The 17,284-nt window shown below is 46.4% G+C and overlaps 1 protein-coding gene across 1 annotated transcript in view; it reads left to right on the top strand.

The window, feature by feature from the left end:
- Positions 1-17,284, top strand: part of MAML2 (mastermind like transcriptional coactivator 2) — a 214,038-nt gene that overhangs the window by 191,275 nt on the left and 5,479 nt on the right. The window contains exons 4-5 of the mRNA XM_061457844.1: positions 8,753-8,956; positions 10,484-10,595. Of these exons, the coding sequence (XP_061313828.1) occupies positions 8,753-8,956; positions 10,484-10,595 (316 nt within the window). The remainder of the gene's footprint in view (positions 1-8,752; positions 8,957-10,483; positions 10,596-17,284) is intronic.

Below are 17,284 nucleotides of genomic sequence, written 5' to 3' on the forward strand. Positions count from 1 at the left end.
CATCAGTCATTGTTCTAGGATGGGTGACTTGGAACAAAGAGATCCGGTCCCACCACGGGTCCCAGTAAAGGCTTTAATCAGCACATGGAGACAGAGGTCAGAACCATTCTTCACACATTGCTTTTCAGTATTTGGCATTGTCTTCCATCAGAGCTCAGAGCTGTTGGTTTAGAAAGCTGATCCCAAGAGGCTCTGGTTTAAGGATGCTCATGTTCTTGCTGTGTATTCACAGCAGGAAGGCTTTGATCTTAATATGTGTCTCTGACAGTCATGTCACCCATGTTGTGCCCATTTGTATTCAAACGCTTGGTCCCAGTGATGCGGTTTTTCTGTTGCTGTTGTTGTTCTTTGTGTTTAATTATTTTTTCTTTTTCTCATTAAGTATTTTGTTCAGGTTGCCTGTTTCCTCTGCAGAAAAACTGGCATTTCATAGTGTTTGCTTTGCTTTGCTTTATTGCTTGAGGAAAATGTTCACATTGTGTCATTATCCTCTTCATCATCCTTGTTTTTTCTTTTGTGGTTGCTATTTGGAACTGACACAAATGTGTTTAAACTACAGACAATTAGTAGGGAGGGTGAATCCTATATAAGGAGGGGTACGGAAGGTGCAAAGAAAACCAAGATAAATGACAGTGGGAAAAGTTAAGGAAACTAGAGAATAGCATGGAAAACAAGAGATAATAAATTAGTTATTTCCTATAGAATTTTGCATTAGTATTTATGATCAAGAAGAAAAGGGACAGATTGTTTCATTCTGTTTCCTTTAGATCTGTTAGAAAATAATAGATTGGTGAGGCACTGGAATGGGTTGCCCAGGGAAGTTGTGAATGCTCCATCACTGGCAGTGTTCAAGGCCAAGCTGGACAGAGCCTTGGGTGACATGGTTTAGTGTGAGGTGTCCCTGCCCATGGCAGGGGGGTTGGAACTGGATGATCTTAAGGTCCTTTCCATCCCTAACTATTCTATGATTCTATGATTTGCAAATGTGGCACCAGTGTTGACCTGATCTTACAGTGACAACACTGGGCAGGTTCAGGTCTGGAAGACATTTGCATTCACACAATGTCCTTCTGAGCTAAATGTCCCTCAGCAGGGTTTATCTTTGAGAACAAATGGTTGGCTTGGAGAAAACATATTCCACTCTTAGCTACTTGACTATGCACTGCTCCATCTGATCTTAGCAGCCCAGCTCTCCTTAAACTCGGGAACCTCTGGACCATACTCCCCTGTATGGTGTCCATATGCCCTTGAGCTAGTGGGACTGTCAGAGTTACTTCAGGGAGAAACATGAGGATGACAAAGAAACACGTTACATGTAAGCCTGTTGTATGTAAGACTTCAGTGTTGGTTTTAGTACTGCTCTTTAAACTGGACATTTAAATACAAGCATGTATGTATGACAGTGCCTCCTATTACTGAATTCACCCAGTGCTTCCTCGTACAAGACCCTGGTTTTGATTACTTCTGGTTTTTCTAAGTGGGCTGAAATTTTCTGTGCTCTGTATCAACCTCAGGCTAGATAATTTGGGGAAAGATAATAAACATATGGCAATGAGACAAGAACATTTAGATGAATAAGATATACCTATAGACAGATAATATATGCCCACACCAAAGATACAGACAGATGATCACAAGTGTTTAATTCAATCAGTTTAGGAAGTTTTCACTGTCTCAGCTGGCAATTACCACTCCTTAATGGGAGCACAAAGCCTGTGAGTGTGCACGTCCCTTCTCCTGAAGCACTAGGCAAAACAGGTCCACTCACACCAGCTCTTGCTCCAGATAGAGGAGTGTCAGTTTCTTAAACCTCTCTAATTTTGTTTCCTGCAATTGTGAAGTGATAAACTAAAGGGCTTGGCATGTTGCAATGTGGATATTGCATATTACAGCCGTTGCAAGTGATAATGCTGAAGTAGAACAAATCATTATGTGTCTGATCTTGTCAAAAGCCCGATAGGAGTCTTCATCATTCATGCTTATTGGCATGCTTGTTAGACACATGAGACATTTAAGACCAAAGCTCCACAGAGACCTCAGCATAGTCTTTGCTCAGGTTCATTAACGGAGGCTCTTTGCTGGTCTGTGGATGAGGAAAGTGTCTTGTCCAGAAGGTGCAGGCTGAGGTCACTCCAAGCCAAGAGTGCCACTGTGCCCCTGCGGCTGGATGGAGGCCTGGGAGGAAACTCTAACCCCGTTGAAATCAGCTGGAGTTTTGCCATCGCCTTCAACGGAGCCAACATTCCTGTTCTGATGCAGACGTTTCACAATAACCTCCTCTGTTGAACTTTCAACACGTGCGTGTTATTTTCATTGCAAATAAACAAAACCTTTCGAAGATGCAGACCTTCCTATGTACATTATGCCAGAAGATGACATTAAAAGTTCATCACAGTACACGTGGTAAAATACCAATAATCCATCCTTGCAGTCGCTGGGAAAACTTCTGACGCAAACGAACCCCTTCTAGGTCGTTCTGCCTCAATGTACAGCAATCAGATGTACAGCTGAGGGTTTATTATTTTTGCAGAATGCACATGCATTCCGAATTTGCCGTGCTCAGAAACAGAGACAAGACGTTCATCTGTGTGTGCTTGGCTTTGGGAAAAGACATCTCTGTGTGCGGACACGGGCCCTGGTACCGCGCAGACAGGAAATCTGCCAGACTGCCTCGGCAGGAGGCTGCCTCCAACACGTGCAGCAAGGAACAAGAAATGTCTTAATGATTAATCACTGTCAACCTTTGTTCTCGTTAAAGACTTGATTGTCGGACAGGGCTCGTAATGAGACCCTGTTCCTGGGTCTGTTGCTATGTGATTGTGCAAGTGCTGAATCTGGGCCTCAGATGCAAGATGCAGCTCCCATTTTGCCCAAGTCTAAGGCATTGGGATGGGAATGTTGTTGTAAGAGTGCCTGCTAGTGGCTATAGGGCTGTGCAGCTTTCCAGCAAGGGATTATGGGAAGGCTACAGATAAATCACCGATGGCTCAATGTCCGTTCACCAGGATCTCAGGAGTGAGCCGCTTCCTTGTTAGTGCTGAAAACACAAAGTTCCAAGAAAGGTTTCTATTAAGACCTGTACAAATACCTATCCATCAAAGTCTCTTGCTTGTGGTTTCTCACCAGTAGTGGGGATTGGCTCCTTTGAGGTGTTTGATCACCCATTTTTACCTAGCAGATTGTGCAGTGTTCTTTTCACTATTTCCATGGGTAATCTTTTGCCACACTGAGTAGCAGAAGAATTACCTATTTCTGAAAAGAATTATGAAGTCCACCTAAATTTCAGTGTTTCTAAAAACTGACCTTTTTAAAAGCCTTGCTCTGCCATTGAGAGCTGCAGCAGTTGGTTGTGCTGAATACCTATTCCTCTGCATGCTGGGTATCAGCTGCATCACTGCAGATCCAAACCTATCACTCCAACAGGTGACTCACACCCATGAGGCTGCAGAAATCAGGTGCATGCTCCCTCCTGTCACGATCGTTTCCAGCTTCATAGCATCTGAAGGGATCCATCTACATTTCCTCTTTGAGCTCCATCACTTGGGTTGTTGGGAGCAGTGACACAGCATTTGCTTCTTTTCCTGGTTGGATGAAGGCACAAGTATTTCTGGCAGGCAGCCTGGGCTTGTGAAACTGCAAATGGTGGTGTCCGTGATTCCTTGTGTATGTGCCTTGCAAACATGGTTAGCCCTGAATTTTTATGTCCTGAGAGCTCAGATGTTCACAGGAGAAAAACACAGAAGATAGTCCCATGTGGCAGAGCCAACTTCTTATAAACACTCTGCAAAATCACTGAAGGGAAATACTTCGCGGTCTTCACCCAGCTGTATCTCTGGGTATTAGACACAGCAAAACCATGTCTTGGGATCTTGCAATATTCAGGTTTTTCAAATGCTATTTATACATACGAAAGCAATCTTGCTGGAATGTATGAAAGTACTCTCTGGAAGGGTATTAGGAGAAATTCAACCTGTAAAAGCATCTTCTGCATGATTAACTTGAGAGGCTTTTAGGTCACTCTGTATAACATCCATAGAAAGTGATCCACTGCTGCTTGGCAGATCAAGGGCCGTTCACACTCACTCTTCCAGGCATCTTACTCAAGTGTGACTAGAAGCATCTAAAATGAGGAGTGTAAGGGAATGTTCCTATCATCTAATCTGGGTTCCTAACTTAGTTGTCTAAATTAGGCATCTAGGGTTTAATTATGCATCCTGGTCCCTCTGTACAGTGAAGGGAGAGCTCCAGCAGGCTGTTCTTAGAGAATCTGGTCCAAGTTTTTGTTAGAGACCTGAACTTAGAAGAGGGTCCATCCCTGGCAGTGTTCAGGGCCAGGCTGGATGGGGCTTGGAGCAACCTGCTCTAGTGGAAGGTGTCCCTGCTGTGGCAGGGGGTTGGAATTGGGTGCGTTAAGGTCCCTTCCAACACAAACCAGTCTGGGATTCTATGTTGCAGACATGAAAAAAGGTGAAATGAGTTTGAGGTGCTCAGAAGATGCTGTTTTCCACCCTCACTGGGCTGTTACGAGCAATAGGTCAGGGAAGACTCAGGCTGTGTTTCTGCCCAGTCTGTGTTATTTCCAGTCCTGATACGTAGATCAGATCCTCAGCTGTTGCAGACCAGCATACCTTCAGGAACTACTTGGCGCTCCCACATTGTACACTGGCATAGAAGGAAGCCCTGTGTGCTCCAGTCAGGAGTGGGAGTTGTTCTCTCCAGCTTTTCCACTATAGCTAAGGCACTCTGCCATGGTCCTGCCAGAGTTCTGTGTTCTTGTTTGAGGCAAGGACACAAGCAGGCAGTGCTTGGAGTTCAGATATCCATGGAAACCCCAGTGTTTAGCAGAAAGGGGTGGGTTTGCTTGCATTAATTGTAGCAGAAAAGAGGTGGCTCGGGAGGCCACCGGTGGGTGCCAGGACTGGCTGTTCAATGGAGCACCCTGTGCTTGCCTTCTAAAGTTGCATGAGTAGATCAGCTCTTCTCATTAAGCCTGGTCCTGTCCCATGGCCCCTGGGTCCACTGGAGAACTTCAGTTCTGGAATGCTTGGGCTGTGGAAAGGAGCATGCCCCAAAAGGGGCAACAGAGAGGATATCCAGACAGACCCTAACCCACTGGCAGGGTGTGAGGGAAAGAGAAAGAGAAGGGAAGGGGAAAGGGGGGGGAAGAGAAAATGGAAAGGGGAAAGGGGGGGGGGAGTGAAAATGGGAAAGGGAAAGGAAGGAGAGAGGAGAGGAGAGGAGAGGAGAGGAGAGGAGAGGAGAGGAGAGGAGAGGAGAGGAGAGGAGAGGAGAGGAGAGGAGAGGAGAGGAGAGGAGAGGAGAGGAGAGGAGAGGAGAGGAGAGGAGAGATTAAAGAAGAAAAGTCTATTTGAGAAAGTTCGTATGTATGTTAGAAGCCAAACCCTCCCTTCATTTGTCTGAACACAAGTCACCTGCAGCAGGGACAGTGAAAGGCAAACTCAGTCTTAAATGTTTTGTTTAGCTGCTAGTTTTGAGCATCATGTTCTTTGTGACGCTTACAAACAAACACCCCAGTTGTGTTACCAGCTCTGAGGAGCTTTCACCATCCCTGCCTCTCCTTCTGCTTCTCATAGGTTTTATATCTCACGCCAACATCAGAGAACAGGGTGCCACACACCTGCTTTGCATCTAGAGCATATCTGTGCTAGAGTTGTGGCACCTCCAGAGCAGATGGGGGCTTGTGGTGCTTGGTGAGCACTAGCTGAGCCCTCGGCTGCTTCTCCTTGCCTGTATAGTACTGGGCAGAGCCTTGCAAGAGCTGCAGCTGATCCACAGGAATGCAGGACAGTGCAGCAAGTGGAGCAGGAGCTGGGAGCAGACGCTTGTACCTGTCAGAGGTGTGATGATCCCAGCCCATCCCTGACACCCAGCTGGCTGCAGGGATGTGCTCCGGGTCATGTCACCTCATTGGCAGCAATGCTGAAAGAAGGTTCCGTTCCCATGCAGGGAAGCAGCATGGTGTGACCATGCAGGAAAGCACACAGGGCTCTCTGGCTGGGGTGATGCTGGGCTGCCCCTACACCCCTTCTGAGCAGAGGCACCCCTTGGTGAGGGGACATGCATGGCCCACTCCAGGCTTCCTTTGGTCAGGGGTTTCTGAAGTTAAAGTGCATAAACCACAGGCATGGAAACCAAGTTCAGAAGGCCACCGGCAGCTTTAGAGGGGTGGAATTGTAGTAAAGCTGCTTCAGGAAAGCCAGTTCAATGAAAGCAGGGTAGTTCCAACCCAGATCTGCCCTTCTCAACAGGAAAGTGTGCTTTGTCCAAGCACAGGGGAGAACCCCAAGTCCCCGGCAGCGGTGTAGCCCTTCTGCCATCCGATCTGCAGCGATGAAGCACTGGGTGAGAGTAAGGCTCGATCTCGCTGGTTCATGAAGGGTCAAACTGCTGCGCAGCTAATCCCTGATTTATTAAGGAACAGTTCTTTCTTCTCCCATCACATCACTGCCGATGGAAGAGCAGCAGGCAGAAGTAACACATCGTAGATTCATAGGCTCACACTGACATTTCATGAACAGCAGAGAAAGGACCAAATGCAAAAAAAGAACCCAAACTGGCTCCAAGTTGATGATTTATACTGTTTTCTCAGGGTCTGTTTGCCAAGCAGCTGGTGTTTTGTGCCAATTGCTGTTACAGAAGAGCTTTCTTTGATAGGTACCATGAATGGACACTACACAGTTTATCTTAAAACAAAATCCCTCCCCACAGCTTATATGAGCTGGCAGGGAATGAGGGAGAGAAAAAGTTGGGCTTTGTTGGGGTTTTCTTTACACAGGACTCTGAAAGCACATTTGGGGGAGCCTGCATTATCTGTGCAAGAACACAACAGATGAATTCTATTAATGGCTGTAACATGTGGCCGGGTTCAGGCTAGAGTTGTCGTTTGAATATAGGAGTCAAAGCCAATTTATTGTAACATATTTTTCTTTTCAAAATATTTTAAGAAAGACAAAAAAGTTTGCACAACAACTTGGCAAGCAGGTCCATGGAGAGGAAGGAGGTATTTTCTACATTGCAGCTAACATAAGGGCTGAAAAATGTGGCAGTGCCGAGCAATGCTGGATTCCTTCTGGAACTGAGAGAAAGTGCGCAGGATATAACTGTGTAAGAGCCCAATAAATTCTGAAGGGTGGGTTTGTAACACTGCCCTGGGGGCTGCAGGTGGCTCCAGAAGAAAGTCATGGGTTTTATTTCAGGAACAGTCATCAAATGCTGTGTGTAGCCAGCTATGCACTCGTGTGGCCCCATCTAAAAGCCACAGAACTGTTTTAAAATAGAAATACCCATAACAATCATTGCATGTCTTCCATGGCAGATGGTAGAAAGATAAGTTGGAGTAGTCTGTAGTATGTGTGTGTGTGTGTGTTACTGGGGGTGTGCAAAAGCTAAGGCACAGAAATGAGCTTCCCTGGAGCTTGTGAAGTGATGAGCATCAGTGCTCCATGGTCTTCAGGGCATGGGTAGGCTTCACCTCACCATTGCTCGTTTCAGTGTTGGTCAGTCCATATTTCCCTGGATGCCATGGTGAGAAATTGCCATGGAGCAGAACTTTACTTAAGTAGCAGACCAGACCCTGGCACTACACCTTGTTATTGAGAGAACCACTGCATAACAGGGAGCATCAGAACCCAGCTGTGGATTCCTGTGTGCGGGGCAAAAATGCTGCTGCATCTATAGAGAATTTTGTGGTTGGGTTCCTGTGATGAATTGCAACAAAGTGGAGTCATAGAAATGATGTTTCTCATAACGGTTGAGACCTCCCCAGTGTATCTTATTTTCTTTGTAGCTGGGTGGCTAAGGAATACCTGACTATCGAGTGATCCAACACAGGCTGAGTATTTTTGTCTGTGCACTGCAAAAGCTACTTCCTAGATTTGGTAAAGGACTAAGTACCAAACACTGGTGGAGCAGACAGAAAACATATTGCTCCCCACGGAAACCATGGCTGAAAGAAAACAAGTAGCATATCGTCATCCCATGTTTGTTCTCATTCTATGTGTGTGTGGTTTGAGTCCCCAAGTACTCTCCCCATTGCCTTCTGAGATAACCTTTTGCCATCCCTTCCTCAAGAAGCTGCACACAGGGAAGAGGAAAGGAATCTAGATCCATCACAAAGACCAGGGAGACCTTGAAGCACTCTTCAAAGTCCTGTCCAGTTACACATTCATTTTACCAAGGAAGTTGGTAAACTCTAAACCTACTTAATCCTGCCACTAATGGGAGTCCATTAGCAGTCTCTCAGAGGTAATGGGGCAAATGAAAGCAGCACCATTCACCCCACTGGGAAGTAACAAGGCTTCTGTGTTTTCCAGGAATAGATGCCGCTTCTAGCAATGAGTCTGTAACTTCTCACTGCTGCTCACCAGATGGTGGGAACCAGCAGATGCAGAGTTGGCTCCCTTGTGGTCAAACAAACTGCCATAGGGCCCGATGCAAGTTTCCTGAATGATCCCCAGCACGGCCCCGTTACTTCTGTTAATGTTTCTCCAGCTCCTGGTACAACATTGAGGTTTTCCACTGGAACCACCTGGCACGTTTTCAGAGCCTTCCATGAGCGATGCAGTTACTCAATCCCCTTCTTATTTTGACAAAGCCTTTGTAATGGTCACTTGTCCTGAGAGCCTGTGGTCTGTGTGTCCTGTACTGGAGCTAATTGCATAAAAAGGATTACTTCCCTTTCTTGATGCTTGTTATTATTTTCATCCTTCACAAGCCATTTCTTCTGTTTCAGGATCAACACTCTGTGGTAGGCCAGGGAGCTGGCCCCACTCCAAGCTCCAGTTCTTGCTCAAATCCAAACACTGGAAGTGGTTACATGAACTCATCCCAGCAATCAATGTTGAATCAGCAACTGATGGAAAAGAAACAGGCTCTGCAGCGGCAAATGATGGAGCAAAAACAACTCCTTCTACAGCAGCAGATGTTGGCAGAAGCCGTAAGTTTTCTAATTCCTTCTTTTACATGGAAAAGATTATCATAGAAACAATAGAAAAGAAAGCTAAGACAGGGAGAAGAAAGCCCTCAAAACTTTGAGGTCATTTTGGCAATGCCTAGGCCTTCTAGAGTGTGCCTCGTATTTTTCAGCACTTTGCTTAGCCCTTTTGAAACCTTCTTAAGTTTATATGAAACAACTCAAGTATCCAAGCTACTGTGGTTTTGTTAGGAGAACAGTCTAAGCATATGCTTAATTTGAGGCACATGAATATTGTCAGTGGTTTTCTTTGCAAGATAAGCTAAGGTGCATTGCTATGCTACTGTGACCACAGAGGATGGCTGGGATGAGTTCTTCTTTCTCTATTCTTCTTTTTGCATTTCCAGATATTTACAGCCAGGTTCTCTCTCCTTTGGTATCTGAGAGACCAGTTGGGAGTTTCTGGTCATTTTAGGAGGCATGGGGAGTATTTGCAGTCTTGCTGGCAGTGATATGTGCTAGAACCCACTCGTTTAGTTCCACTAAACTGGTGTTGCCATTGATATTGCATGAAGTGAGTCAGCTGAAGGTGCTTCATGTGCCATCACCCATAGCCAGTGCAATGGGGCAGAGTCCCTGCTGCCAAAAGCAGTAGCATGTGCCCTCTGCATCCTCATATTCACTGTTCCTTGGTAGCCCTTCTTGCCAAAGCATGGAGAAGAAGTCCTGGAAGAGGAGCTGAGCTTGGCATGTCCTTGAGGCAGGCAGAAAGCAATGTGGGAGCCTTGTGGAAGCCAGGGAAGGGCTGCAGAGAGGACGCTTTGTTTCCCCAAGGCTGCAATGGCAACACACCCCAAGCCTGTGGCTTATTTACCTCGACCTGCATCTCTCAGCCTACAGGGCAGACCCATTTATGCTGGCCTGACATTTTGAATCCAAAACTCTCTATTCTCTAGAAAGATGTAGACACAATGATACACATTTAATGAATGCCATTCAGTAGTTACAGAACAACACAGAACTGGGAAAACATTCATGTGTTTATGGGGATGTTTTCTAAACAAAAATTACTCAGTTTTTTAATAGAGAATATATTTTTGTTTACAAATTTATTGCCATTAAAAAAAAAAATCCATTCGATAGCTTGGCTTTGAAATTAAGGATTTTGTTTATCCAGAGAACTAGTGGATGCCCCATCCCTGGAAGTGCTTGCACTCCCTGTATAAGAGGAAAGACAGCACCATGTACATGTAAGGGGAAGCAGAGAGCAATGGTCAGTGGCATGAAAACCAAGTGGACCAGCAGTGTCCTCTCAGTGGTTTTAAGAAAAGTTAGGCCAGACTAAAAACATGCAGCCAGCAGAAGAGTTTCCATATAAACTTCAGTGGGTGAGGGCACAGGTTCCCAAATGCATATCCTGTGGACCAGAGAGGGTGAAAGGAAGGAATACATCAGATTTGTACATAATGAGAAAAGAAAGATGTGGGCAAACACAGAGCCAGGAAAGCATAAAGCAAAGGAAATTGATATATTTCTACTCTAATCCTCTAGGAGAAAATAACTCCACAAGATCAGCTGAACAGACACTTGACACGACCACCACCAGATTATAAAGACCAAAGAAGGAATGTGGTCAACATGCAACAAGCAAACCAATATCCTGGTAAGTGCCCATGGGCTAAATAAAGCTATTTCCTTCCCTTCCTTCCTTCCTTCCTCTCTTCCTCTCTTCCTTCCTTCCTCTCTTCCTTCCTTCCTCCCTTCCTCTCTTCCTTCCTCTCTTCCTCTCTTCACAGAATCACAGAATCCCAAGGGTTGGAAGGGACCTCAAAAGATCATCTAGTCCAACCCCCTGCAAGAGCAGGGTAACCTAGAGTACATCACACAGGAACTTGTCCAGGAGGGCCTTGAATATCTCCGATGTAGGAGACTCCACAACCCCCCTGGGCAACCTGTTTCAGTGCTCCTCCTCCCTTCCTTCCTCCCTTCCTCCCTTCTTCCTCCCTTCCTCCCTTCCCTCCCTGACTCCCTCCCTCCCTCCCTCCTTCCTTCCTTCCTTCCTTCCAGCTGTAAGACCATCCAGAAGATCCATGCATGCACCAGGTCCTTATTTTCTGGGTATCCATTTACACCTCTGCAGAGACAGTGGAGTGGTGGCTGCTGCTCTCATGTGCTATTTACCTTACGATCCCACACCACTGAGAAGTGCTGATGTATGATCTGGAGAACCAGCTCCTGGCCTATCCAGGCTGATGCTGCATCTCTCAGACATGGAGAAGGAGGGGCTGGTACCCTTCCCATTAGCCTGGGGCAGGTGTGCACTCAAACACTTGATACTGAGGTGTCCCCTTGACTATGCAGCCTCACCCCACCCAGGTAGCTTCTCTTGTGTACATGGTACATCTTGTTCAGAGACTGAGAACCACCCCTCCCTTTAAATGGCAGCCCATGTACAGCATGAGGACCCTCATACTGATTGTACTGATGTACCTTGCATGACAGCATCATGGGCAAGCAGAGCAAACAGACCTTTTGGTCTGTTCAATATGCCACAGGCATAGCCTCAGTGCTGTTCTACAAGCAACATTTCATCACATCAGTCTAACAGAGGAGTAAAAGCTGCTACTTTCTACCAGAACTGCCCAAGGCAGAAAATGTCCAACACTTCAGGACAAGCCCTTTGTTCCAGCACTTGTGCCCTCGCCCCCTTGGAATCTAGTTTTGGGAGCACAGGACTGCCTGTTTCATGCCTTTCATGCTGTTCACCTTGCTGGTTAGCTGAAGGCTGCACTGAGAGCAAAGACAGAGTAAGGGAAAGATGCTGGGAAGAGGGAGAAGGTGGGGGAAATGCAGCAGATGGATCAAAGGATGTCTTTATACTGCAGAGCGTCTGTGCATGTAAGTATAAAAAGGATCCTTCGCCTTCTAGTGAATCTTTTTATACAACACACTGAGGGGAAAAAAGGATGTTTTGGTTTGTTTGTTTTTTGATAACTGTTGGCTCTGCAGATTCAGCCGGGGATCTGAGTCTTTCCTTCCTACCTGTCATTTGTAGCATTTCAGCTCCTATTAGGAATTTAATGAGTTCCCAAGTGCAGCTCACTCACATCCTACCCTTCTGCCCAGCATCCTGCCCCTCTGCAGACCTTGGCACCAAGAGCCCAGCTACACATGGGAAGGGCTGCTCAGGCAATGTTCACGCTCTCCTTTGCTTTGCTTATAAGTTCTAGCAGCAATAAACCTGCTGCATTCTGGAAACTGCTGTTTTCTTACAGGCCTGAGTGTTTATTGTGTAAGTTTGCACAAGCATCACTGATGCAAGGTAATAACCCATGGTGAGGGCAGAAAGAGCCCTACTTGCTGGCTTGGTACCTCCTCTGCTCATAAAGCAAATGCTTTGGCAACCCCAGCAATTTGTTGTGGAATCCTGTGATTTGGTGTGTTGTTTAAAGGTTCATTCCTGGAACCAAATGACTAACTGAACCAGTCAATTTCATCTCTGTACCTGGAAGCATCATGGATCAGATTCTCATGGAAACCATGCTAGGGCACATGAAAAACAACAAGGTGGTTGGTGACAACCAGCATGGCTTCACTAAGGGGAAATTGGCCAAACTGACCAATCTGGTGGCCTTCTATGATGAAGCTACAGAACTGATGGACAGGGGTAGAGCAGTTGATGTCATCTACCTGGACTTGTGCAAAGCATTCGACACTGTCCCACACGACATCCTCGTCTCTAAATTGGAGAGACATCAATTTGATGGATGGACCACTCGGTGGATAAAGAACTGGCTGGATGGCTGCACACAAAGAGTTGTGATCAATGGCTCAAGGTCTGGCTGGAGACCAGTAACGAGTGGTGTCCCTCAGGGATCGATTTTAGGACTGGTCTTGTTCAACATCTTTGTCGCTGACATGGACAGTGGGATTGAGTGCGCCCTCAGCAAGTTTGCCGATGACACCAAGCTGTGTGGTTCGGTTGATACGCTGGAGGGAAGGAATGCCATCCAGAGGGACCTTGACACACTTGTGAGGTGGGCTGATGCCAACCTCATGAAGTTTAACCAAGCCAAGTGCGAGGTCCTACACCTGGACTATAGTAGCCTTCCAGTATCTGAAGGGCCCCACAAGGATGCTGGAAAGGGGCTCTTCATCAGGGACTGTAGCGATAGGACAAGGGGTAATGAATGGGTTTAAACTTAAACAGGGGAAGTTCAGGTTAGATATTAGGAAGAAGTCCTTTACTGTGAGGGTGGTAAGGCACTGGAATGGATTGCCCAGGGAGGTTGCAAATGCTCCATCCCTGACAATATTCAAGGCCAGGTTGGAACAGAGCCTTGGGTGACATAGTCTAGTGTGAGGTGTCCCTGCCCATGGCAGGGGGGGTGGAACTGGATGATCTTAAAATCCTTTCCAACCCAAACCATTCTATGATTCTATGATTCTTGGCTTTTACTTAAAAACAACTCATTTCTAGCCCAAAAGGGAAAATGGAAATTACTGCAGCCACATTTTTGAAGGGCTCCAAAATAAGTAGATCACCATTGTTATGTGGCTCTTCTTGTTGTTCCTAATCTGATGGACTCTTTGCCAGTCTCGTGGTATTTGGAGCCCCATCTCCTGGATTTGAAACATGTGGGATTGGCAGCACTTGTCCATTCAAATCTGCAGTCCCTGATGAGTGAGCCCAGGGACGACAGCAGCTTTTTGGGAGAGCCTGAGAGAAAGGGCTGTGCTGGAAGCTCACAGCACAGCTACCAGATGGAGCGATTAGGAAACTCTTGCATAAGGGAATAACAGCAGGGAATCTGTTCCCTTTTCTGGGAATAGCTTTGCTCAGGTCATGGAAGAAGAGACAAGAAGTTGAATAAAATAACAAGGGCTCGGTGACACTTGGTTAAGCTTTTTATTGCTCTCTGCTTTTCACGATAGTGCCATGGTGAAAGAAACCCCAAGACAAGAGCAGGTGAATCGGTCAGGGAAGGCATTTCTGGGAATGGCTGCAGCCTGGGGTGCCCAGCTGCTGAACACAGCACTGCCAGGGAAGCGTTTCTTCCCATCTGGAAGAAATCAGGATGGAAAATATTTGCGTTAAAATAAAAAAGGATTAAAATAGCAATGCAAAGAAAGGGGAAGCTTCGTCTGTTGCACAACAAGTACAACCCATGTCCTGACTGCTTGTACTCTTTAAGGAGAGTGGCATTGGCAGGGCAGTGTGACGGTAGCCCTGGGATCACGCCAGGAGGGGCTTCATGCCAGTGGCACACTGGCACACGACAAGTCTACACAGACTTGTAGTTCAGATGGAGAGAACCAGCTCTCCCCAGATGGCTGTTCCAGGTCTTCTGAAACACCACTGATTCGTAGAACCATAGAATACTTAGGGCTTGAAAGGACCTTAAGATCCTCAAGTTCCAAACCCCCTGCCATGGGCAGGGACACCTCACACTAAACCATATCACCCAAGGCTCTGTCCAACCTGGCCTTGAACACCGCCAGGAATGGAGCATTCACAGCCTCCCTGGGAAACCCATTCCAGTGCCTCACCACCCTCACAGTAAAGAACTTCTTCCTTAAAATCCAATCTAAACTTCCCCTGTTTAAGTTTGAACCCATTACCCCTTGTCCTATCACTACAGTCCCTAATGAAGAGTCCCTCCCCAGCATCCCTATAGGCCCCCTTCAGATACTGGGAGGCTGCTATGAGGTCTCCACGCAGCCTTTTCTTCTCCAGGCTGAACAGCCCCAACTTTCTCAGCCTATCTTCATACAGGAGGTGCTCCAGTCCCCTGATCATCTTCGTGGCCCTCCTCTGGACTTGTTCCAACTCTTCCATGTCCTTTTTATGTTGAGGACACCAGAACTGCACACAATACTCCAAGTGAAGTCTCATGAGAGCAGAGTAAAGGGGCAGGATCACCTCCTTCGACCTGCTGGTCACGCTCCTTTTGATGCAGCCCAGGATACGGTTGGCTTTCTGGGCTGCAAGCGCACACTGAAGCTGGCTCATGTTCATTTTCTCATCGACCAACACCCCCATATCCCATTCCTGTGCTGGCATAAGGTAGCAAAGAGTCAGGGACCCCATCTCTCTCAAAAAGATGTGCCAGTATTTCCAGAAAGCAGTGAACAATGCATAAGGCACTAGCAAAGTCAAAGACAGGGCTAACTGGGAGGGTTGCTGAGCCCTGATTGTGAGTATCTGACTGTCCTTGTGGGAGTAAAACCAGGTGGATCCTCATAGCATCTCCTGTCCCAGGGACTGCCCAGCCTGGAGACTGAATTTGGGTGCTTAAGCTAGCACAGATTGTCTTTAGCAAGTGCCTCCAGCTTAGCTCCAGTTGGTGGGAAAGCTTGCCTTCCAGGATAACGTGGGCTTCTTAAGCTAGGCCTCTGTTTCTATTCATTTGGAACAAGCAGCTCTGCTTGTGGAGTCACACTCAGTGTTAATAATGATTTAGGAAGAGATTATTTTTAAGTACTTACAAAGAAGGAACCCTTTGCATCCATTAATAAATGAGAATAGCACATAGATGTATAAAAATAATGCCGAAAAGGCAAAAATAGATGGTAATTCTTTCTTCAGTCCCAGTCTGAGGGAACTGAACATCGTTATGGTGAAATTTCAACAGGAACAGTATATTAAACAGCTGTTCCTAAACATAGACTCTTTAAATATGTATGTGCATGATTTGTCTTCAAGAGTTCTGAAAGAGCTGGCTGAGAGGTTCTCCAAATTCTTAATGTCATTCTTTATTTAGTCTTGAAACTCCAAGGACGACTGCCAATGCCATGCCAAAAATTAGAAGAGTGAAGTAGGTAATTGCAGCCCTAGTGACCAAATGCAGAGCTCAGCAAAAATACTGGGGAGCTGATACAGCCTGAATAAGAAACATTGGGAAGGGAATATAATGAATGTCAGGCAGTATGGGCTGATGTAAAAGAATCTTTGGAAACCAGCATGGTATCATTTTCAGTGAAACCACAGTTTTGGTTGATAACATTAATATTTGTTCATTTTGTGTCCTTTAAAGCATCTGACTTTGTATTGCCTGTAGTGATTAAAAAAACAGAGTAATACAAAATCAGCGTAACACAAGGAAATGGCCGATAGGTCTCCAGATATCACTGCAAACAGGCTATCAACCAAAAGACAAACACAGTCTGAGATGATGCTGAACTAGAACAGCTTACTTTGCATCCATCCTGGAGATGTGCAAGAGCTGTTTCTGTGACCAACTGTGATGGTCTTGAAATAGCCTTGAAATCAAATGTTGAAAACTGTGAAGTTCTGAAAAGAGGTTAGAAGGATTGAAGGACTGGAAAACATAGAATTATAGAATAGCTAGGGTTGGAAAGGACCTTAAGATCATCTAGTTCCAACCCCCCTGCCATGGGCAGGGACACCTCACACTAAACCATGTCACCCGAGGCTCTGTCCAACCTGGCCTTGAACACCGCCAGGGATGGAGCATTCACAACCTCCCTGGGCAACCCATTCCAGTGCCTCACCACCCTCACAGTAAAGAATTTCTTCCTTAAAATCCAATCTGAACTTCCCCTGTTTAAGTTTAAACCCATTCATTACCCCTTGTCCTGTCACTACAGTCCTTAATGAAGAGTCCCTCCCCAGCATCCCTATAGGCCCCCTTCAGATACTGGAAGGCTGCTATGAGGTCTCCACGCAGCCTTCTCTTCTCCAGGCTGAACAGCCCCAGTTCTCTCAGCCTATCTTCATACGGGAGGTGCTTCAGTCCCCTGATCACCCTCAGGGCCCTCCTCTGGACTTGTTCCAACAGTTCCATGTCCTTTTTATGTTGAGGACACCAGAACTGCACACAATACTCCAAGTGAGATCTCAGGAGAGCAGAGTAAAGGGGCAGGATCACCTCCTTTGACCTGCTGGTCATGTTCCTTTTGATGCAGCCCAGGATACGGTTGGCTTTCTGGGCTGCAAGCGCACACTGAAGCCGGCTCATGTTCATTTTCTCATCAGCCAACACCCCCAAGTCCTTCTCCGCAGGGCTGCTCTGAATCTCTTCTCTGCCCAACCTGTAGCTGTGCCTGGGATTGCTCCAACCCAGGTGTAGGACCTTGCACTTGGCATGGTTAAACTTCATGAGGTTGGCATCAGCCCACCTCACAAGCGTGTCAAGGTCCCTCTGGATGGCATTCCTTCCCTCCAGCGTATCAACCGAACCACACAGCTTGGTGTCACCAGCAAACTTGCCACAGACTGAGACTGCTGTGTCTGGAGAACGATGCAGGCATGACCTGCACAGTAAGAAGGACTTGATGATGGACCAACTAATGAAATTAATCACACAGACTAATAAATATTGAAGATAA

This window comes from Pezoporus flaviventris, unplaced genomic scaffold (genome assembly GCF_033815535.1).
Source record: "Pezoporus flaviventris isolate CSIRO_AGI_PZ_B2104156 unplaced genomic scaffold, CSIRO_AGI_Pfla_v1 ptg000025l, whole genome shotgun sequence".
Lineage (NCBI taxonomy): Eukaryota > Metazoa > Chordata > Aves > Psittaciformes > Psittacidae > Pezoporus > Pezoporus flaviventris.